This window comes from Leptodactylus fuscus, chromosome 7 (assembly GCF_031893055.1).
Source record: "Leptodactylus fuscus isolate aLepFus1 chromosome 7, aLepFus1.hap2, whole genome shotgun sequence".
NCBI lineage: Eukaryota > Metazoa > Chordata > Amphibia > Anura > Leptodactylidae > Leptodactylus > Leptodactylus fuscus.
This window is the reverse complement of record NC_134271.1, coordinates 79,845,442-79,869,954: the sequence shown is the minus strand read 5'-3', so window position 1 is coordinate 79,869,954 and position 24,513 is coordinate 79,845,442. Positions and strand designations below refer to the sequence as shown.

The following is a 24,513-nucleotide window of genomic DNA, read 5'->3' as shown; positions in this document are numbered from 1 at the left end:
TATAATCGGGCATTATGCCACGGTTATATGCTCATTACTTTCAGTAACTCCTTTATGGCAGATAAAGAGTCTGCAGAGCATTGATCGATCCCAGCACAGCGGTGTACAGAACACATACACCACAAGGTGGAGCAACACACCATAAACTCACAGCCACAATAGATGAGGTCATTCAATTAGGAAAATCATAAATGTCCTATAAAACCCATGAGATAGTGGACAAGAAAGGAAATGTGACCTTTGCATAAAGAAAAACGAAAATAGAAGGTAATACTCCATGTTACTAACAGGCTACTGCTCCACAACTACTTCATTCATTCTCCCCATGGAAGTAAAGCTTGGCACAATCTTCTGTTCATTATAAGTTTTACACAGAACCATTACTTCCATCTATTTCCCCATTCCCAGGTCTTCTCACTATTCCTTGCTCCAGCATTCCTTTGTCCGGTTCATGAAACTACAATAGAGACTGACACACCAGCAGAAAAGGGTTAATAGTTTGCCATTCAGGGTATGTAGAAAGCTAGATGCCAGCTTCTAAGGGTATTATAATGGCTGCCAGCATTACCAAGCGTTACGCACATCCTAGAGAGATCAATGTCTAGTGGTATCAAGATAGGGAAAAGTGCATTTTATTTGCTGCTGAATTACTCCTGGGCCCTGGATGTTGACTGCACAAGCAAGGATCCAGGGAGAAACATCAATTCACACAAGAAACTCTTAAACGCTGCTTTAGGGAGATATGCTCCTGACGCTCGGTTTGGAAAGTCTGTAAAAGGTCCTGAGAGAGACAGCGCCATCACCAAAAGTGATCAATGTCTATGGGGAAAGAAAAGCTCTTGGATCAGACGGAGTACAAGACGGTGACCTGTGATCATAGTATATCATCATCCTTGCAGGAGTATAGATCTGTTTTCTTTTCTGTAAATTTTCTTCCAAACTATCTAAATTTAATAGGAAGAAAGTTTTAGGTGGAGAAATAGAAACGATAAGCCTCCATTTATGTGATGTCTCCCTCCGATCATACTCAGAAAATGAAATGGCTAAACCTGATTGTTATGGAGAACACTAATGTGTTCAGGGATCTCCTAAGTCTCCCTGAATATCTGATGTCAGGGACAGAAGGATTAGGCTGTTAAATTTCAACATGCCCGATCCTTATAAGCACAAGAAGATGAGCAGTTGCCAGATACTCATTTTCCCCATTTAGAACATATACACACTTGGCTAAATGTACATACGAGTATGTATGGGTAGTTGGGAGAGAGAGCAGTTAGCCAGATTCAGCTGACTGTGTCTGCCAAGAATCCTGCACACATGACTTTTTTTGGTCAGGCGGTGTCAATTTAAAACAATGGATACCTCACGGATCCCATTATAGTCAAGTCCGTCGGGCCCAGTATGTCAGCTGTTTTAGCAGTCCAAAAGTCCAGAGGTTTTAACACCATAAAACTGCTGTAGGGGCTTAAAGAATGAGCCCCTTTTGTGTCTCAGGTACTCTCCATCATAACTTTCCAGCCTCTGGATATAGAAGATTCAGCAAGCAGAGATCTTGAAAACAATGAGGTATTGAAACACAAGCCTATTGGTAAACTGCAGGGTTGGACCTGGTATAATCTCTAGTAGTTAATCTGACCTTAACCCAAAGCAATATGACAGTGCCTTGTACAAAGCTATAAAATACAGATGACTGCCAATAAAATAAAATAATTCTGCACTGTAAGTGCAGTTGACCTTACACCACGATCTCACCTCGCTCACAGGTTCTTCCCCAATGTCCTGTGCCTGTACAATCGCAAACGAAACGGTTCCAGCCGTCCCTGCAGGCAGCATTGTTCTTACAGGGATAACTATCACACTGTTTGCCACTCATTCGAGAACAAGAAGACTTCACACCAGCTGCATTCTGAGCCTCTGCCAGTTGCCGGATATTCTTACTGCGCCCATCGATGAACAGGTCACGAATACAGCCAACATAACCATAGTTCAGCATGGCTGTCCATAGTTCAGTGGGCAAGATGAGCCCTGCCCGGTTCTCTGGAAGGCCTCCCAAATACATGTCCCCTTCCAAGTCCAGAATTTCGCTTTCACCACTGGCAGTGAATGGAGTACGTTTGCTATTAACAGAGATAGTTCCTGCAAAGAATGTAAAAATACATTAATGAAATACATAAATAAATAATTAAAATCCCCCGTTAATAGGAATTTCATGTTAAAATTGTTCAATAAAAGCATTATAAGACAGGAATAATGACAGGGCATTTGCTTTGTGATCACTCATCTGTATTCTGTATCTTGCATTGTGTGTCCATTTATCAACCGGCATCTTAATAGTAAATAATGACTTATTTTATGGATGGAGGGTGAAATGGCTCATGTATGTCTACTCCTAACTGGTGAGAAATGTATCCGAAGAAGAGAGGCCGCATGTCAGTGCCAAGGACCAACCTTCTTCTAATGAGTTGTAACCTCTTCAGTGTATTTACACCCCCGTGTGTGCCAGGATAATTCAATCAATTTTAATGACTGAGAAGGAACAATCTCCTCACATCTTAAATGTCAAGAGTGCGTTCAATATAAAGGTTAACACAACAGGGAGGAGGAGGGATCCAGAGAGCCTCCTTCTCTGCTACATGTTCAAATAAAGAGGCAAGTAGGCTGACCTTGTGTGAATTCTGAAATATGGAAATGTGAAAAATGATCCACATCTATTTGTAGAATTTTATGTATATATAGAATAATACAGACTGATCTACATGGGAAGCAAAGCAGAAACCCACAAAGCAGTGACAGCCAAGAAAACGGAACATATAGTGGTGTATGTGCAACCTTACAGGTCATGTAGTTCCAAAAGGATTTACTTGACTTACAGTAGATTTGGTCAACCAGATCATTCTCTACTGTTCCTCCTGACCACCAGCCAGTCAATGATAGGGAACTGGACAGAATTTTAGTAAGCAATAGTTGGCCATAATCTGTAGTATAACCCGAATGGCCATTATAAGATTTGGGCTTTATTTAAGTTTGTAATTGCATTGCCCAGAATTACAGATGGTCATTGGTGTGCTGTAAACTAGCCATAGACATGCAAAGTTTCAGTGGATCCTGTCACCTTCAATGGAATCTAGAGACATACAATCTGTTGTGTATGGTAATAAAATGACTATTCTCTAACATTTCCTACTGAGGAGACAAAGATCAGATTAGGGTGGATTTCCTGCATTTCCCCAGAGTGTCCCCATTTAATTCCCCAACGTACTCTTCTCAGTACCCCCATAACAGAAAATACAAGAATTTCAGAACTTATGTATTTACAGTCCTATGAAAAAGTTTGGGCACCCCTATTAATCTTAATCATTTTTAGTTCTAAATATTTTGGTGTTTGCAACAGCCATTTCAGTTTGATATATCTAATAACTGATGGACACAGTAATATTTCAGGATTGAAATGAGGTTTATTGTACTAACAGAAAATGCGCAATATGCATTAAACCAAAATTTGACCGGTGCAAAAATATGGGCACCTCAACAGAAAAGTGACATTAATATTTAGTACATCCTCCTTTTGCAAAGATAACAGCCTCTAGTCGCTTCCTGTAGCTTTTAATCAGTTCCTGGATCCTGGATGAAGGTATTTTGGACCATTTCTTTCTACAAAACAATTCAAGTTCAGTTAAGTTTGATGGTCGCCGAACATGGACAGCCCGCTCTCAAATGATCTGAAAACAAAGATTGTTCAACATAGTTGTTCAGGGGAAGGATACAAAACGTTGTCTCAGAGATTTAACCTGTCAGTTTCCACTGTGAGGAACATAGTAAGGAAATGGAAGACCACAGGGACAGTTCTTGTTAAGCCCAGAAGTGGCAGGCCAAGAAAAATATCAGAAAGGCAGAGAAGAAGAATGGTGAGAACAGTCAAGGACAATCCACAGACCACCTCCAAAGAGCTGCAGCATCATCTTGCTGCAGATGGTGTCACTGTGCATCGGTCAACTATACAGCGCACTTTGCACAAATAGAAGCTGTATGGGAGAGTGAAGAGAAAGAAGCCGTTTCTGCACGTACGCCACAAATAGAGTTGCCTGAGGTATGAAAAAGCACATTTGGACAAGGCAGCTTCATTTTGGAAACAAAGATTGAGTTGTTTGGTTATAAAAAAAAAGGCGTTATGCATGGCGTCCAAAAAGAAACAGCATTCCAAGAAAAACACTTGCTACCCACTGTAAAATTTGGTGGAGGTTCCATCATGCTTTGGGGCTGTGTGGCCAATGCCGGCATCGGGAATCTTGTTAAAGTTGAGAGTCGCATGGATTCCACTCAGTATCGGCAGATTCTTGAGAATAATGTTCAAGAATCAGTGACGAAGTTGAAGTTACGCCGGGGATGGATATTTCAGCAAGACAATGATCCAAAACACCGCTCCAAATCCTCAGGCATTCATGCAGAGGAACAATTACAATGTTCTGGAATGGCCATCCCAGTCCCCAGACCTGAATATCATTGAACATCTGTGGGATGATTTGAAGCGGGCTGTCCATGCTCGGCGACCATCTAACTTAACTGAACTTGAATTGTTTGTCCAAAATACCTTTATCCAGGATCCAGGAACTGATTAAAAGCTACAGGAAGCGACTAGAGGCTGTTATCTTTGCAAAAGGAGGATCTACTAAATATTAATGTCACTTTTCTGTTGAGGTGCCCATACTTTTGCACCGGTCAAATTTTGGTTTAATGCATATTGCACATTTTCTGTTAGTACAATAAACCTCATTTCAATCCTGAAATATTACTGTGTCCATCAGTTATTAGATATATCAGACTGAAATGGCTGTTGCAAATACCAAAATATTTAGAACTAAAAATGATTAAGATTAATAGGGGTGCCCAAACTTTTTCATAGGACTGTATGTCTGTAAATTACTGAAAAACACCCCACACAGATTCCATCCCCCATTCCGCTTAAAATAGGTGGAGAGAAAAGTCCAACACGGAGGACTTGTCGCTCCACCATTTTCAGTAGAAACCTGGGGAACCCCATTATAGTCTATGGGGCCCACAGGTTTCCGTGTATAACATCTTTTTAAGCGGATCGTTTTTCTGGTCCCCAAGCAAACCTGAAGGACAGAAACTCAAGTGCTAATGTAAACCTAGCATTAATATAGTATAAGTGGATCTACCTGATCTACCATCTCGCTGGATGTCCACATGACACCATTCGCCATCATTGGCCTTCTTGCTGGTGGCTTTCACCTTTATTGTCCCTGATCCCATGTCTAACAGGAGATAGAGATGACCATCCAACAACTCCACAGCAAAGAAGTCCACCTTAGTATTTTTCTGACTCCTCACATCCTTCCTGTCCTGTGGTTTTCCGTGTGTAAACAGGATGAGGCCATTGGGCTCTGTGGTGCGGAAATCAAAGGATATTGAGCCCATGCGCTTAGTGTTCCATTTGGGCAAGCTGATATAGGCTTCCGGACTCTCAAAGCTAATGGGGTCTAGAGTAGCTACGTTTTCACACTTGAAGACCACATCTCCGTAAATCTTCATTTTTGTGTCTCCAATCCTGGCCAAGCGTGAAAGCTCCAAGCGGATGTCATTGTTCTTATAGACAACCTGCAGAGTGAAAAAAAAAAAGGGAGGGGACAAAAGTCACAATCTTTTATAATTATTATTACAAAGTCTAAACTGGATGCAGAGTGTTAATTCTGGACAAGATTGCAGCCTGTGGATGTAAACAAGAAATATTCCCTTTCCCTAACATCAATTTGTGATATTGAAAATGGTGAAAAGCAGCAACACATAGGGAGGAATTTATCAAGCCCTGTCACAATTTAGTGACATTTTGCATTTTTACATTAGTCACTCAGTGGGGAAGTTGGTGAGGTTGGTCTATGGAGCTAATGTACAACAGTTATGTTAAAAGTTGCAAAAATTGTTGCACTCTTTCTAGAAGGGGGTGAGAGGTGGAGAGAAAGGTAAACGTTTAGGACCAAAGTGTCAGACGAATAAAAACAAACAAATGCTCTGGTCATGATGTATCTACTGTATACCCCCAATATATAATTTAACCAGAAATACCTTACTTAAAAGGGAAAAAAAAGTTGGAAGGGACCTCAAGGGCCATCGGGTCCAACCCCCTGCGAGTGCAGGTTTCCTAAATCATCCCAGCGGAATCTGGATAAACATATAGCTGGGATGATTTAGGAAACCTGCACTCGCAGGGGGTTGGACCCGATGGCCCTTGAGGTCCCTTCCAACTCTACCAAAAAGTAAAAGTAAAGGGTTTTGCTGGTTGTTTGTTTTATTTAAAGACGCAACAAATTTATCATGTAAGTATCGATCATAGAAAATGTCATAACTTGGGAACAAATTAAGAAAATGCAGATTTCAGTAAAATGAACTTAATCATTTTCAACATTTATCACAAGGTAAATTTTTAAAGTCTGACATTTCATCCGTCAGTCTCAATTTCCTGTGTGCCAAGATGACATGCGTCTAACTTATTAACTGACCCTATAGACCCAGGGGTGAACCTACCTTTGTCACCGCCCGAGGCGGACGACAGAAAGCCGCCCCCCCCCCCCCCGGGAGGAGGGGCGGGGCGAAGGGGGCAAGCAGAGAGCAGGCACATAGAGGACTCTGCCTGAGTGTGAGGGGAGGCCTCCCCAATCCACCACTCGGTGACGGTGACGCTAAGCCAGTCCAGGACAGCTTGTCCTGGACTGGCTTAGGTAAGCAAAAATGACGCCCTCCCCGGGGCCCTGGCATAGCGCCGCCTGAAGCGGTCGCTTCACGTCGCCTCATGGGAGGTGCGGCGCTGTAAATAGACCAGTAAAATCTGACCATGCATAGTTCGTGTATAGTCTGTCCATTCTGGAGTTTGGTTTGCATATCGATATGTCAGCCACAGTCTCTGACTATCTACAGCATGCTTTGAAAGTTTAAGACACTCTCCCTGGGTAGATGCCCCAGTGGGCTATAAGCTTTTTGATGATATGACCATTAGTCTCATGTGTGGGAGACTCCAGGTTGTGTTACTGAGAAGTTTCATGTTGTTCTACCGTCAGTTAGGGTTACCACACAGCCAGATTTCAGTTATCTGCATTCTCCCCATTCACCATGCGACCCTAGTTGTCTGCTGCCAAGCACGATATGAATCGCACCTGCTGTACCAAGCTAAAGGCAGGACAAGACAGAGGAGACATTACACTTTATTGCTTATGCCACAACTTATGACTTGACACAAACTTTTCTAGACTTTTTCCTCTTTATTCCCACATAGTTGACAGTGTGCGCCTGATATTTTGATGCTTAACCCACAATTAAAAGGGGTTTCTAATGAGAACTTATTTGCCGTAAATGAGGTAAAGTACAGTGCAATTTCCCCACCCCCTTCAAAAAAAAAAAAAAACCCAAAACCTCTTTTTGTGCAAAGTTTGGCAACCCCATCCGGATGTCAAACCCCCCTCCCAACTCTCATTACACACATGCACACATTATCCAACAGGACAAGATACCTTTATCTGAATGTAACTCTGTATGGCCTAGCACTTGGATCTCCACTTAAAGAAACACTGCCTGGTGACCGGCTCATAGAGCTTTATTTGTATAATTATGGTAACCTTTTTCATAAAAATGGCTAGACCCTTTGCCGATGATGTGCTTCGGACCCTCTCCAAACCCCATATTTCGCTCCCAAACCTCATGTTGGTCTGGTGGTATTATGGTCACTTTTCCAGGTACAAGGTTAACCCCCTCGAAAATGGAGGCTCTACTTCTGAACATCCCTGCCTCCGCCCTCCAACTCCTCTGTAGTAACAACTTTCAGTGGAGAGACTGTTTTCTTTACTATTTGGGTGTCCGGCTGTCTTCCTCCTATGCCAGCCTGTATTCTGTCAACTACCCTCGGTTGTTTCGTGACCTTTGAGCTCTCCTAGATAAATGGCATATAAAACGTTGCTCTACAAAATGTCTACCTTATATACACACAGCTCTTTACTGTATATCTTATGGGCACATTATACTGCACTAAATGCATTACATACACAGCTTGGCATGGTATATATAGTAAATACCCTGATCCATGCATATAGCATAGTGCAAAGCTGCAAGTGTGTATATCATAGCGCATGTATACAAACAATACAGATCAATGCAGTGCTGCACATGTGTATGTGCATCTAGTTACATAATAATAATCACAAGTGTATGATATAGTTAAAATGCTGAATAATTCTAATTTCAAAGCCAAAATGGTAACTTTTTTCCTGACTCTGACTCCACAGCCCTGCTATATAGCTTACAGAGCTGTGAATATACGTAATATATAGAGCACCGAGCTGTGTGTGTGTGTGTGTATATATATATATATATATATATATATATATATATATATATATATATACATATATACACATACACATTGCAGAGAAGTTTGTACAACACATAGACAAAATGTCTACAACCAGTTTTTGACACCACAGCGTTGAGCAGTATGTCTATATACCGTATAGTGCAGTCTGTGAAGCATACAGTGTACAGCTGTGTAGACAGAACAGATAGATTATTTACATCTCTATTACCTGCTCATGATGACATTGTAATATGCTCTAGAAAGAACTACTGAACTACTGTACACGAAAATCATCAGCCAGCACAGCTTCGAGCCGGAGTTCTCCCACACATAAAACTGATCACATGGTTGTGAAATCATTACATGTCCTTCAGCCCACTAGGATCTAACATCTACCCATGGGAAGAGACTGACTTTCACAGCTCACTATATACGGTACTGTACATAGAGACTGTGGAAGCCATTTTGTGACATGCAAACACCACTCCAGATCAAACAGCGATAAGGAGGGCACTTGCTACAGTAGGTTTACTGTACAATGGCTAAGTATACTTAAATTTTACTTTAGACTGGAGGTTTGCTTATTAGTAAATAAATATACATATGGACATCTGTGCACCAGAGTCAAATCTAGGGTAGAAAAGATATGACAAAGATTTGAACTATCGTTTACACCAGGGGACAAAACTATGGATGAGGTTTCTAGACAACAGAATGTGACATCCTTGTTTCCTATACCCCTTGTGAGGGAGATGGTTCTGTTCCCATCCTTTTTCATACCCAAGCATTGTTCACTATGGCAAACCGCATATAAAACAGCAAAAACTCACAAATGTATGTACAGAAATAAACTTGTAAGACTTTACTCCAGTTTTCTGGCATAAAAAGTAGCAAAATACATCCCAAGTGTCTATTTGGAGTGACAGTCCCTACTTTCAACCCAAGGCCCTCTGTCCCTATTATTGATAGCTGTGTATTAATAATCTTAACTATATTGTTGCAGTAACTAACTACTGGTCCCTAGCTATGTATTAGACAGCAATGTCATATTATGGAGTATCTGAAATGTTAAAACATCTATATTCAGATATTGTCTGCACTAATATTTTAAATAAAATATTTATATATTTTATTTTTTTCAAAAAAGTTTGAAGGTATACGTAACCCTTGAATATGGACCAATGACTGGGGCCATCAGAGTCCATCAGGGACTACTTAGTAATGTGTAGTTCACAAATTGCCCGTGTGCAAAATCCATGCATTGATGTGAGAATTAATATAATTTGTGGGGCCTTTCCCTAACTACAGGCTCTCTGATCAAGAAATTCATTGACATCAGTCATACTTCTTTACAGGACAACCTTATCATTCCAGAAGCTGAAGTCATCACAGTTCCACTGTTTTCACAAGGTAATGGCTCCTTAGATTACGTAACCTGAATTTCACTTTCATTTCTATCCAGCAGGTGTCATTGCAGTAGCACAATACTCTGCTGGACACTAAAGTCATTATTACTCCCTATTATAGGGGCACTCCGGGAGAAGCAATACTCTCTCTAGTCTAACATCTGGAAAAAACACATCAGAGGATGGGTCATCAAGACTGACAACAAACCTATCTACAGCAGTAAAATTAATATCAATAACAGGATCTTAGATGAAGTTATCTTCAAGTGATCAACCTTCACCTCTCTAAAGACTTCTACACTGATCAGCCATTTAGCTGGAGTTCAATGGAAATCACAGTGACATCACTGACAATGTAGCCTATCCATTCACTAGAGAGAAGCTGTGACATCACTGACAATGCAGTATACTTCTCCCCTAGAGAAGCAATGACATCACTGAGAAATTATGTGATGTTAATGGGAACCTTGCAAGTGTTTTTTCTACCCTAAGGGGTAGTTCACACAGAGTAAACGCGCGTGTATTTTGGCAAAATACACGTGTAAAAAATACACGTGTAAAAATAAGACTCCCATTGACTTCAATGACATTTTACACGTGTATTTTGACTTTTTTTTTTTTTTACACGTGTAAAAAAATGTCATTGAAGTCAATGGGAGTCTTATTTTTACACGTGTATTTTGGCAAAATACACGCGCGTTTACTCCATGTGAACAGGCCCTAAGGGTCTATTCACACGGAGGAAAATGGTGAGGAATTTGGTGTGGAATTTTCCATGCTGAAAAAAAAGCCTCCCATTGATTTCAATGGGTTCTGCTAGCTTTTTTTCCGCTAGCGGGGAAAAATTCCGCTAGTGGAAAAAAAAAGCTAGCAGAACCCATTGAAATGAATGGGAGGCTTTTTTTTCAGCGTGGAAAATTCCACACCAAAATCCTCACCATTTTCCTCCATGTAAATGGACCCTAAACTGGCCCAGACATGTGCAGCATCAAGTGACGACCTTTCCTATGGTGTTCCTCACTAAGCTTTCTGAAAAGTCAATCTTTAAAAAAAAAAAAAAAAAAAAAAAAAGCTGCTCCCACTTTCCGTGGCTAGTTACAGTATAGCTTGACTTTTAGCAACAGAAATCTTAGGTAGAGGCACCATAATAAAGGTCAATAGTTGTTTCTACACTTACTAGGGTCATAAAAAAAAAAACAAAAAACACAGGTTCCCTTTAAATACTTTTGTGCTCCCAAAAATGAAAGTATTATAGGTATGATACCTTTATTGGATAACCACAAAAATGATATTTGAAAACCTTTGGAGCACAGACCTTTTGCTTTTTTAACACAAACAGTATTCACGGAATCTGTCTGCTCTTGTAATATTTTTCTCAGCTAGTTCATATGTGATCAGGCTGGAGGAATCCCATCACTGGACTCTCTGAAGTCCAGTGACTTCTGTTTCTCTATCCCTCAAAAACTTCCCACAAAGTGTGTGCAAAAAGAAAACATGGCGGGGGAATTTACCAGGGGAACAAAAGTCATCACATTCCATGTATTTAGAAAATTCTTTTAAAACTCTGAACAACCCTTTTCAAAAGGTTTATGATCTATATCAAATCAATGAGGCCTGACACCCTCCACCCCCACTAATAAGCTGTTCTCAGCAGTTGGTACACAGATAATGGAGCAGGAAGCAGATGGCGCTGTTCTCTGTGTAGTGGCTGAATCAATTTACTGCAACTTAGGTCCAGTAGGAGCTGATTTACAGACTGACCACTACGCACAGAATGGAACTGCTTCTTTCATCATTGTCTATGTATCAGCTCCTGAGGACTTCTGATCAGTGGAGTGCAGGATATCAGATCCCAAGAATCTGATATTGATGGGCTATCCTTAGGGTAGGTTGGTGATCTATATTTTTTAGCTGAGAAAATCCTTTTAAGAAGTATGTGGGGAACAATGGCAGTGAAGAAAAAAGTGAAGAAAAAAAAAAAAAAAAGGAATTACATGGAAATTTAAGAAATATGCTACTGTGCTGGCAAAGTGATCCAGTTTAGGGAGCTCTCATAACCAGAGGGGATCTTGAAGCTGCTGGACCCAATGAAAAATCTGTAATGAGGCATTGACTTATCATTTACTATGTTTAATACTGGTGTTTTCTTATGTTGTAAAGAGGACTTTGGGCCCCCTGGTTTCAGGGCCCAGCAGCGATTTCTTCCTCTGCACCCCTATTGCCACACCCCTGCTTATATCCTACAAATACAGGAAGAATACAATCCTTTTGCATAATTAAATATCTATGTTAAAGGGGTTGGACACTTTTAGACCAATATTGGGAAACAAATATTATTGTTTGTGCAATAAAAGGATATACAATTTTCCAATATACTTTCTGTATCAATTCCTCACGGTTTTCTAGATTTCTGCTTGCTGTCATTCATTCTGTTACTTCTAGTGGATATAAGTCTGACCATGGTCATGTGATTTATGGTCCATGACCATGGTCAGAGTTTTATCTACTAGAGGTAAGCAGAATGAATGACAGCAAGCAGAGATCTAGAAAACTGTGAGAGATTGATACAGAAAGTATAATGGAAAACTGTATAATTTTTATTATACAAATCATAACATGTCTCTCAATATTGGTCTGATAGTGGACAACGCCTTTAAGTATGAAAGGATATATGCACTTGTATAGGACCCAACTATCTTAGAAATTCTCATTCTACGTTTTCTAAATATTAGGAGTTACAATATTCATGTAAATAGGACATAGTTAGTATATACAACTGCTGAGATATACTTCTATCTTGGTACACAAGGGTGTATCATGGGTATAAGCTATATTGGAGTTGTCTATATATAGTGGTAAGAGTATCCTAGCACCCAAGACACACCTATATTATTGGTAGTATTGGCAGACACATGTGGGGGTGTCACTGTCACACTGATCGACAAACACACAGATGCATAAACAGATCACTTTGTGGAGTTCGTGATCTATAAAAATGAGCGCCTGACCATTGATTGTTACATCTAATATTTTGTATATTTTTCCTGTATCTACTTTTTATGAAGATTTTAATAAATTTTCATTTTTTTCTATATAAGAAACAGTGAGTCCCCTTTGGGTCCGATTTGGAAATGAATGACATTATATTCTTTACATCATTACTTGTGCCCAAGCTAGCCTGCCTACAAGCACTGAGAATTCGGACCTGTACAGTCTAACAATCACGTAATTTGGGGAAGTCGATGGAAAACACCACACTCTTCACAGTCCTCAGCTGTATGGACTATAGGGGAAAGAATATGGTATGCAACATATTGAAATGGCACAGAGACCAAATGAGCATTGCTGTAGGACTCTAAGGTGATGGATTTGATATCTGCTGACATATGCAGCCATAAGAAGAACAGCTCTAACATATGGCATTTATTATTGGAAATTAGTTGCACATGGTTCCCCTTTAAATATTTTTATCCCTATTACTTTTATTAAGCAGCAGTAGAAATATGTTCAGCAGGCGCCACACATCACTCCGCAATAGAGGACTTGGGGCCATTGGGAAAACCAGCAGGGTCCCCTTGCAGAGCTATTGTTCAGCTGAATGGACTATTAAATCTCGATCTTTTTCTAAAGTGATGTGTAAAATAAATTTGGTTTTGGCAGATTATACAAATAAGAGGAAAATGTAAAAGACAGTGCTAAATATAATTCCATCTAGACAGTTTAAGAAATGTTTTATTATAATTCATCTAACATTTCTAAATGTATTTTAAAATGACAGTTCTCCTTTAAAGAAATGAAAAGGGAGGGGGCAGGGCTATGTGCAAAAGGAGTAAGAGAACAAAAGCACATAAAAATACACATTATTCTGAACCCTGCAGGTGCCGACAATCCAAATAAATGTATTGCAATTAGCAGAATTAAAACAGATTTAAATAGCTGCTGAAGGCAGATGTGGCGGCTGCTGCAGGCGGGTGTAATAGAAAGTTATGGCACATCCAGCTATTAATCATATGCTCACAGGCAGCACAGTCTCTGATAGGACAGCTACTACACTGCGGTCACCAGAATTAACGCCGCACTAACCGGCATCCTCTATGGACAAGTATCACAAGGAGGAGAACAAGGATTGACAAGATATAACTTGACTCTACCCCAATGTCCTCTACTGCACTTCAATATATTCCAAGACTGCACTCAACATTTACAGTGTACTAAAGATTATTCTGTTATTCACTAAAATCACCAAAGATTATCCCATCTGCACTAACACAAGACGACAAAGAATAACCTCAACATTGTGCACTGCAATACCATGATTGGGGCTATAAACACCCATACATATATTGCTTGTGATCTACATGCAATAACGACATGGAAGATTCTTTTCAAGCTGTGTTCTGCAGTGTGTCTGAGATTTCCACTGGGATCTCCTAACAGTAACCACAGACATATCTCTCTGACTAATGTCATTTAATGGCATCCATTACCATAGGTGCTACATTTACAAATTCAGAGGCTGCACAGAACTGTGTGCCCTTAGTACAAAATAACACAGTCTGCTGCAATATTCAATACACTAAGGCTATGTTGACACAACCATTATTAATGTCCGTTGCTGTCAACTGTAGCACAGTAATGGACACAGACCTCTTTAGTCTTTGTTCAGTTCTACTGACTCTAATGTAAAACACCATGACAGACGCTGTCTTGTCCCTTTAGCTGTTGAGAGCAACAGACATTGAAAAAAATTTCCCTATGTGTACTGCCAAAAGAGCCTCTCGGTCGCCATCAGGATAATGGGAGCATATGGAAAAATGTAAGATATGTGGTAGTAGAATTCCTAGCACACAAGCAGGGGGAAATGTCTAAACCAAATTAAAATGAACACTGCAATATCAGACTGCTAGCAATATGGTCACTTACCTCTTTCAAACAACCCATGAAGTTGTTACTGACAGGAGACCCTGGTAAGTCAGCAGTACTGGGGCTTCCTCCAACATAGAAGAAGTCATCTGATCCCAGCATAGTGTAATCCTCCTGAGTGTAACCGGTTGTAGTTAGGATCCCATCCACTGATATTGTCACCTTGTGGGGGGAAAAAAACCAACACAGCATGATTCTAAGTGGTGCTCCATTTAGAGCAGAAGCGAGATTAACCCCTGGGCTTGGCGGAAAAAAAAAAAAAAAGACATTTTCTTTCATTGTAAAGTGGTCTGGTTGTGGATGACGATACACATCATCCTCCCCAGTTGCTGGCACTGGACAGAAGATGCTAGAACCCCACGTACGACAGACCCCTACGATCCATTCATCAACTGAGCATTTCATGTTCAACTGGAGAACAGTGCCCCCTGAAGAGGAACATGCTGCAAAAACAAATACTTACCACACCTCACAATACTGTGAGGGAACAGTCCTGTACGCAGGAACCCCCTCATCATGACTGATAACTGATGTAAATGACAGGAAACAGCATGTGACCCCTCAGGGGCCCCTCCGGAATATGAAATGCCATGTCCTAAGTACAATGCCAGCTGGACACATGACCTAAGTTTTAAGTAAGTTTTAACAAGGACTTAGAGAGAGAAAGCAAGACAGCCTGATGAGCACGAGAAAAAAAAAAACGTATGAGGGTTCCCGTACATTTAGTACTGTGCCACAAGGCCAAGAACTGCCCACGGTAGTACAATAGACTGCCATGGTCTATAGTGCAGTTTTTCGGCTTGCAGCTAGTACAGGTACAAAACCTTGAAGACCTTCCCCACACATTGGACGTCCCATATAGGTGCATGTCTTCAGCTGTTCACATTGAATAGTTCATTCTGAAAGTGTTGGTAAGCCAATAACTGTAGCGGCACCTGAGGTTTAACCCTTTCATTGATTCTGAAGACATTCACAGCAACCCTTTATAGCACCTCAAACATATACACAGCCCACCAGTCCAACAAGATCCCCAAGTATAAAAAAAAGCCAACAAGTCAACAGAGTCCACTGGCAATTAAGGGCTAATGTGACTGAGACAACAGGAAGGAGGTTCTCAGGATTCCTTTCCCCTATTACTACTAGCCCTCAAACCCAACCAGAGAAAGGGCTGCTCAACCACACATGCCTAAAGGTCCTCACCTCCAGGTATACATGTCCTCATCTAGCCACCCAAGTGATGACACATGAGGGTGAAAAACTAACAAATTAGTCTGTTAGATAAGGGGAGGAGTGAGATGGCGGTGGGAAGGTTGGGGTGCTGACTGGCTATGGAGTCTGGAGCTCAGGCCTCATATAAATAAGAGTAAGCCTATCCCTACAAGTAACACTACACTAACACTTTGCTTTAGTAGTCCAAGCCATCATCCTCTTACTATGCCCATAATAGAACAAGGAGTATCTCAGACTTCCCCCCTACTCTGGGATAGACTTCTATTTGTGTGGTACATGCTGTAATCTGCTGCTTTTCAAACAAGCAACAAAAACAGCAACTAATGCCAAGGGCTCATGCGAAAAAGCAGCATTGTGGTCACAGGAGAAAGGCCATGACAAAAAACACTGGGTTTTATATTACCTGAAAGCGGATGGGATTCTATTCTGGCTAAATCCATCAACACATTACAGAAAAAAAATCCACGGTGGAAAAGCTGCATTTTCAAAAGAAATTGTGTTTTTCCTATTGTGGTCTTTACTGCAGGGTTTTTTGGCGGTGGCTTGCTACGTGGGGCTTTAGCCCAAGACGGTTTTCACACTTTCTTGGCAGTCAGTTTACTGGAATGCACTGGGAGAGGTTGAGTGTTTGCATTGTTTGTATAATGATTATTGTTATAAAATTGCTCGCTGGTAGGCAGAAAATGTGCTGCCCACATAGTGAAACTATATGGCGGTAAGGATTAGTAATCGGGTACCCACACAATCCTACAAAACCCTTGTGTACCTCTGTGCGCTTCATCACCAAAAACACAACAATGTTAATGTTCTGTCATATATAGCATTTTATGTGAAATGTACCACTGACTTAGTAGAGGAAAAAGAACAGGAGAAAGTAGCATAATACACAACCACTTTCTTGGTATGGGTGGGTGGATTAATTAACAGGTCCTTTTTGGTATACTGGACTCTGATCGAGATTGTAACAATGAAAAGGAGAGGGCAAAATGTTAAAAGGAATAAAGACAAGGGAGGGGTCTATTTGCTACCATGAGCCATCAGTGGACACCAAGCAGTATATGACATCAGTGCAGCTATACCTCCTTGTTTAATTACCGTATTTAGAGGAGATAGTTTGTGACTGTAAAGACTTCCCTTATTCCTCTATTGTATACCGTTCTTCCTCTATTGTATACCGTTCTAACTATATAGGGTAGAAGAATAAGAGTTTTACGAAACGGCTATATTTGTCAAAAACAATTTTCCAAGTCCAGGCCTGTGCCAGCACTCCAGCCTTCCCAAGAACATGAAAACACACAGCATGCAGAGAGTGTAATGGAGCTCATCAGGTGGTATTAAGAAGGGGTCCTCTGCCCCCGGACCACCACCACTTCTCCAGGAGACAGTATGCTCTCTTAGGCCACAAATAAATAAATAAACAAGGACCAGTCAAACGAATGGCATGAGGTACGAGGGGCTCCAGGGGGTCTAGGTGGATGATGGTACTTGTAAAAATGAAAATGTCAGAGGGGGTTCTAGATAATATATATCTGTCACGTAACTATAGAAAAGTATAGCACAGACAGAATATTTATTTATTTATTCCATGGCGACAAGGAGGTGAAATTAAAGGAGACACTGAAGATGTGAAGAAAAAGAGAGAAAGGAAAAACCACACCGCAAATCCAGAGAATTAATTAGACAAATAAGAATGATATCTACCATACAATGTAGTTTGTTTACCATAGCGTGTCCAATGCCTGAGTGCTTTGCGGAAAAGTGGGGGGAAAAAAAAGCAAATTGAATAACTGTGAACAGAAGGGTCGTCAGATCCAACAACGGAAAATAAAGTCAAAATAAAAGAGAACAGATAAAACAAAGATGATCAGTTAGGGTGTTAGTACACTGTGGAGAGGAGCTGGTTAGTAGCAATGACACATTACATGAATGATTAGGGGTTAATCCTTATATATAGACGCCATCCTCCTTGCCCACCCTTCATTCTATCCACAACGCCCCCTCCACATACACTTGCTCACCCTCATCACAGGTGACTCATCCATCATGGCTTCCCCACACACATCATACTTACGTTCCCTGTCCTGCACGTGGTTTTCCAGAGTGAGTCACCACAACGTAGAAATTCTTATCATCAACACAGAACAAAGTTATCATCTCAGCATCCCCCCTCCCCATCTCCCAATGCATCAGGACTATTTTGTGGGTTTTACAGTAGCACCAATTGCACATTTATCAAAAAGAAGCAGCAAATGGCCCTTAGAAGGACACAGTGTGGTAGACAGTGACTGAATGCACTCTTCTCACTACTGTCCTCTTTAATACGGCTCATAACATGGCGGCTGCTGGGGCTCTGGAGACTGGACACTCAGCATTGCCTGCAGCAGATATTCTCTTATCAGGATTGTACATGCATTGATGATTAGATGAGGCTTCTCTATCAGTCTCAGTGTCATTTCAGATTAATCTTTGCAGCTTCACATAGATCTCTACTCCCTACGACGACTAGATCTCTGCAGATAATCTGGATCTCTGCACACGGCTATGCTATGTCTCTGGAGGGGCATGTTACTATCTACACTACTCTTTATTCAAAGGCCCAGATGAATGCTAAGTTCTAGTTCAGGAACAGAATGTTGTGCCTAAAAGTTAGAACTTGCACATACCAAAGATTATGTATAAAACAACACGGGCTCCACACAAGTAAGAAAAATAAACTATATAATGGTTCTGGCACTGCAGGATTCAGTTAGAAGTAGAAGCCAAGGGTGAATACAGAATCTTTACCCTATGCAGCATACAAATGAGCTTAAACCTCTTTATACGTTCTGTATAAAGCCATTGTACCTGCAAACATCCTAACCTGGCACGCGCAATCCCCTTCAGTTAGTCACTGTTACCACGACCTCCTTACCTGGCGTAGGTTCCGAGTCACCTTGACATCATGCCACTCGTTATCGTTGAACTTATCGTTGGCTGGCTCTACGATGGCCTCAAAGGCACCAGAGCCCAGATTGATGACCAGCGAGACAGCTCCACCCTTCAGAGCCAGGTTGACATAGTCTGCAGACTTGCCGGTGTGGAGGATGAGCCCATTTCTCTGGCGGGTTTTGAAGGACAGGGTAATTTCATCACTGCTGCTCTGGATTGGATTCTGGGATAGGTCGTAACATAAATACTCAGAGCCGCGGAACGTGGCCACATTCTCCTCTCTTGCTGCAGGGTAAGTAGAAAAGTGGTTTTAGAACAGAACAAATCATGGTTTATTTTATCTGGTGGCGGGAAGTATCAGACAGTACAGCACATCACTGCAATAATGAGTCTGTTATAGTCTCCATGTCATGATGAAGGAGACATACATAGAATGGAATGACATGGATCTGCGCTGGGGGGTTGGAAATGCTCAAACTTGGGGACATTGCATGCAGCCGTCGATCCAGGATATAGACACCCCTCTAGTGCAGAATCCCCCAAAAAGAACAGTGAAGACATTACACATTTCCAATTACCACTCCAAGCAAACAGCAGCATATGGCTGCCTCATTACTGCTAGAAGAAAGAGGGTTTTTTCTGGCTCCATCTTAGATAGCAGCAGAAGAGTCACATACAGAAGAACACTGTGGAATGAGAATAATGGCCATGAGGATGAAATGAAGAACAAAACCTGCTAAGATTATGAATTAAAAGGTGCAGACACTCGCAGCCGCCACCCTTAGGCTGAAAACCATATCAGAAAACAAGAGGCAGAGACTGGTCATGTAAAGGCAGCCCTAAGGTACATGCACATGGTGCAGAATACACCCACATTTTATGAGTAGGTTTCCACATGAAAAATTTGCAAGGTAATACAGTAGCACTTAAGGCATTTTTTTTTCATTGCCCAAATTGACATACAGTGCAGATTTTAATTCTTTATGTGGATTTCCAGGGTGAAATTAGCAAAAAAAAATCCCTGATAAATCTAAGATGAAATCCACCTGAAGATGTGTGCAATGTAGAACACGGCCGCCTGTCCTTTCATTGTTTCTGTTGTGTCTTGGTACCAGCACTCCTCTCATTCATCCCACAAGTTTTTAATTCGCAGGAGACTAAGGGTCCATTCACACGGAGTAAACGCGCGCTCATTTTGGCAAAATACATGTGTAAAGAATACACGTGTAAAAATAAGACTCCCATTGACTTCAATGACATTTTACGTGTGTATTTTGACGTGTATTTTTAAACGTGTAAAAAAATGTCATTGCAGTCAAAGGGAGTCTTAGGCCCCGTTCCCACGGAGTAACGCCCCGCTCATTTAGACATGTAAACACGTGTCAGAGTGAGGCACTTCAAAACAGATCCCATTGACTTCAATGAGTGCCGGCTTACACGCGCTACACATTGAAATCAATGGGTTATAAAGCCTCCCATTGATTTCAATGTGTAGCGCGCGTAAGCCGACACCCATTGAAGTCAATGGGATCTGTTTTGAAGCGCCTCACTCTGACACGTGTTTACATGTCTAAATGAGCCGCGCGTTACTCTGTGGGAACGGGGCCTTATTTTTACACGTGTATTTTGTCAAAATGAGTGCGCGTTTACTCCGTGTGAATGGACCCTTAAGGAGTCTATTTACTAGCCCTCCCGCATCTGACTGAGGCCATTTGGTAAATTGAACTTTTTGAGATTTGTTTACATCGTGCAGTTCCACATGGTGACATCTGTTTTTACATGCGTTAAGTCATGCGTTTCTGAAACCAAATGAGTGTTTTATATTTTTGATCAGTGTGAGGTCTGATATTCGGTTTACATGGCGCTGAAGAACTGCATGTGGTGTTTAATTGCAATAATGACCCCACTTATAGGTACAAAGCAAAGGGGGCCGAGAATAAGTAATTATTCTCTATATATAATTTCATGGAATTAGGATGGGGAGGTTCCCCTTTTAGAAGGAGTCATCTGTGTGAATGGTGGTTACTAGAGATGAGCGAACACTAAAATGTTCGAGGTTCGAAATTCGATTCGAACAGCCGCTCACTGTTCGAGTGTTCGAATGGGTTTCGAACCCCATTATAGTCTATGGGGAACATAAACTCGTTAAGGGGGAAACCCAAATTCGTGTCTGGAGGGTCACCAAGTCCACTATGACACCCCAGGAAATGATACCAACACCCTGGAATGACACTGGGACAGCAGGGGAAGCATGTCTGGGGGCATAAAAGTCACATTATTTCATGGAAATCCCTGTCAGTTTGCGATTTTCGCAAGCTAACTTTTCCCCATAGAAATGCATTGGCCAGTGCTGATTGGCCAGAGTACGGAACTCGACCAATCAGCGCTGGCTCTGCTGGAGGAGGCGGAGTCTAAGATCGCTCCACACCAGTCTCCATTCAGGTCCGACCTTAGACTCCGCCTCCTCCGGCAGAGCCAGCGCTGATTGGCCGAAGGCTGGCCAATGCATTCCTATGCGAATGCAGAGACTTAGCAGTGCTGAGTCAGCTTTGCTCAACTACACATCTGATGCACACTCGGCACTGCTACATCAGATGTAGCAATCTGATGTAGCAGAGCCGAGGGTGCACTAGAACCCCTGTGCAAACTCAGTTCACGCTAATAGAATGCATTGGCCAGCGCTGATTGGCCAATGCATTCTATTAGCCCTATGAAGTAGAGCTGAATGTGTGTGCTAAGCACACACATTCAGCACTGCTTCATCACGCCAATACAATGCATTAGCCAGTGCTGATTGGCCAGAGTACGGAATTCGGCCAATCAGCGCTGGCTCTGCTGGAGGAGGCGGAGTCTAAGGTCGGACCTGAATGGAGACTGGTGTGGAGCGATCTTAGACTCCGCCTCCTCCAGCAGAGCCAGCGCTGATTGGCCGAATTCCGTACTCTGGCCAATCAGCGCTGGCCAATGCATTCTATTAGCCCGATGAAGTAGAGCTGAATGTGTGTGCTTAGCACACACATTCAGCTCTACTTCATCGGGCTAATAGAATGCATTGGCCAATCAGCGCTGGCCAATGCATTCTATTAGCTTGATGAAGCAGAGTGTGCACAAGGGTTCAAGCGCACCCTCGGCTCTGATGTAGCAGAGCCGAGGGTGCACAAGGGTTCAAGTGCACCCTCGGCTCTCCTACATCAGAGCCGAGGGTGCGCTTGAACCCTTGTGCAGCCTCGGCTCTGCTACATCAGAGCCGAGGGTGCGCTTGAACCCTTGTGCACACTCTGCTTCATCAAGCTAATAGAATGCATTGGCCAGCACTGATTGGCCAGAGTACGGAATTCGGCCAATCAGCGCTGGCCAATGCATCCCTATGGGAAAAAGTTTATCTCACAAAAATCACAATTACACACCCGATAGAGCCCCAAAAAGTTATTTTTAATAACATTCCCCCCTAAATAAAGGTTATCCCTAGCTATCCCTGCCTGTACAGCTATCCCTGTCTCATAGTCACAAAGTTCACATTCTCATATGACCCGGATTTGAAATCCACTATTCGTCTAAAATGGAGGTCACCTGATTTCGGCAGCCAATGACTTTTTCCAATTTTTTTCAATGCCCCCGGTGTCGTAGTTCCTGTCCCACCTCCCCTGCGCTGTTATTGGTGCAAAAAAGGCGCCAGGGAAGGTGGGAGGGGAATCGAATTTTGGCGCACTTTACCACGCGGTGTTCGATTCGATTCGAACATGGCGAACACCCTGATATCCGATCGAACATGTGTTCGATAGAACACTGTTCGCTCATCTCTAGTGGTTACTATGGAGAGGATGGGCTTTTGAAGAGATGGAACTTCCAGTCTCTTCCTCTAAGGAGAAGAGATAGCAGAAACCTTTCTCACCCTACTGTCCTATACCTTGTTCTTACTGTACAATGTTAATTCAATATTTTGTTGAACTGATTACGGATTGCATTGTTATTTTATATATTGTGGGGAAGTTAGCTCGGTAGAAGCAGTGGTGTAGACCCAAACAGTCAACACAGGGACACAAAACATGCAGCAAACCAGTTTATTTAGAAAAAAAAAAAAAATCCCAGAAAAATAAACCTCCCCTTCAGGCACAAAAAAAAAAACCAAAACAAAATTAAAAAAATCTGCTCGTCTGAGCAACTAACTAAACAGAGATGATAACCTAACTATACTTGTGGCTTATTTCCAGCCAAACTAACAAAACAGGCGCAATATTGTCTCGGACTCAGGGTTACAGGACAGAACCATACACCTCCTTTCACCTCATGGAACTGCACTTGAATGCAGGATCTGCAGCCTTTTCTGGCCTAGTAATAAGCCCAGGATCTACACATGGGCTGAGGCCTACTCCAGATCCGCCCTGGACCACACATGTCAGAAACTTGGACTGATATATCTGGACTCCAGCACTCTGCCAGTCACCGTCTCACAATATATATCTTATATGTAGTTTTTCACTATTGTACATATGCTACTTTTAAAAGGAAAACAAAATTTAAAAAATGTAAAAGATCATGTTGAGTTATGTTTTGGCATTATCCTTCTAAGCCCAGGGGAAGGGCAATCCTTCAGACATGGTGCTGAGTGCTGAAGGATGACTCCTTGTGAATTGGAGGTTAATGTCTTTGTTACAGATGTTGGCTTGCTTTTAGTGTAACATTTTATATTTCAGGCGTTGCAAATGGTTTCTAAATGAAAGATAATTTATTAAATCCTCTTGGGCCTATTGATGGTCACTGCTATGGAGTCAGGTGGAAGCTGCAGGCAAGTTATGGTGGATAATGTTAATGAATAGAAGCTGTTAAACATAATGGTAGTGAATAGGCTGAGTTTGGTCACCAGCCTAAGGCTACACAGCAACATTTGTCATGCAACAAAAAAGTAAATGTTTTTCTATGGTGCCGCATGCGACATGCTGTGAAGTGACATTCGCACAAAATCCAACCTTGCTTAACGTTATGTAGCATGTCAAAATCACATGCAACTTCAGTTCCATAGATCTCAATTGTGTCATATGCGGCAGCAACTTGTGCGCCTATAATTGCTTTCTTTATAATCTTTGCTGTAATCTTACATACTATCCAGATTATTACATGTATCTTTTTATTTAAGTGTATTTGTGCAGGTGTAGACAGTTAATTTCAATCTTTAAAGTATATATACCGTATTTTTCGGACTATAAGACGCACTTTTTTCCCCAAAAATTTTTGGGGAAAAGAAGGGTGCGTCTTATAGTCCGAATGTGGCGCCTGGCACCCGCTGTACTAGAGAGGCGGAAGCCGGAAAGGGATAGACGCTGGGGCCTGAGACATCGCTGCGCTCCTCTGCCCTGCATGAAGCCAGCAGCAGGAGGAGTGATGCTATTCTGCTCCTCTGTGCCCCCGCCGCTGGCTTCATGCAGGGCAGAGGAGCGCAGCGATGTCTCAGGCCCGGCACCTGTGCCAGCGTCTATCCCTCCCTTGCATCCGCCTCTCTAGTACAGCGGATGCCGGGTCAGTATCGGTGGCCCCTTCTCCCCCGGGGCCGGTCCCCACCGGCCCCGTACCTGTAGAGTTGCAGGCCGGCTCCTGCGCGGCGATATCGCAGGAGCCGACCTGTTCGGGTGACAGCCGGGAGCCTAATGAGGCTCCCAGGCCTGTCACTGCTGT

The 24,513-nt window shown here is 42.0% G+C and overlaps 1 protein-coding gene across 18 annotated transcripts in view; it reads right to left on the bottom strand.

Moving 5' to 3' along the window:
• The window catches only part of NRXN3 (neurexin 3), a 338,395-nt gene that overhangs the window by 231,546 nt on the left and 82,336 nt on the right, over positions 1-24,513 (bottom strand). For 11 of the 18 annotated variants that reach the window (XR_012717248.1, XM_075282340.1, XM_075282345.1 and 8 more), the window contains 5 exons: positions 18,827-19,128; positions 17,638-17,661; positions 14,686-14,847; positions 5,178-5,616; positions 1,753-2,136 (listed from right to left, as the gene is read on the bottom strand). Coding sequence is in view for 17 of the 18 variants with exons in the window: in XM_075282340.1 (XP_075138441.1) it covers positions 1,753-2,136; positions 5,178-5,616; positions 14,686-14,847; positions 17,638-17,661; positions 18,827-19,128 (1,311 nt within the window). In the remaining variant the exon portion in view is untranslated. The remainder of the gene's footprint in view (positions 1-1,752; positions 2,137-5,177; positions 5,617-14,685; positions 14,848-17,637; positions 17,662-18,826; positions 19,129-24,513) is intronic. The other 7 variants (XM_075282347.1, XM_075282349.1, XM_075282356.1 and 4 more) reach the window with 1 other exon arrangement.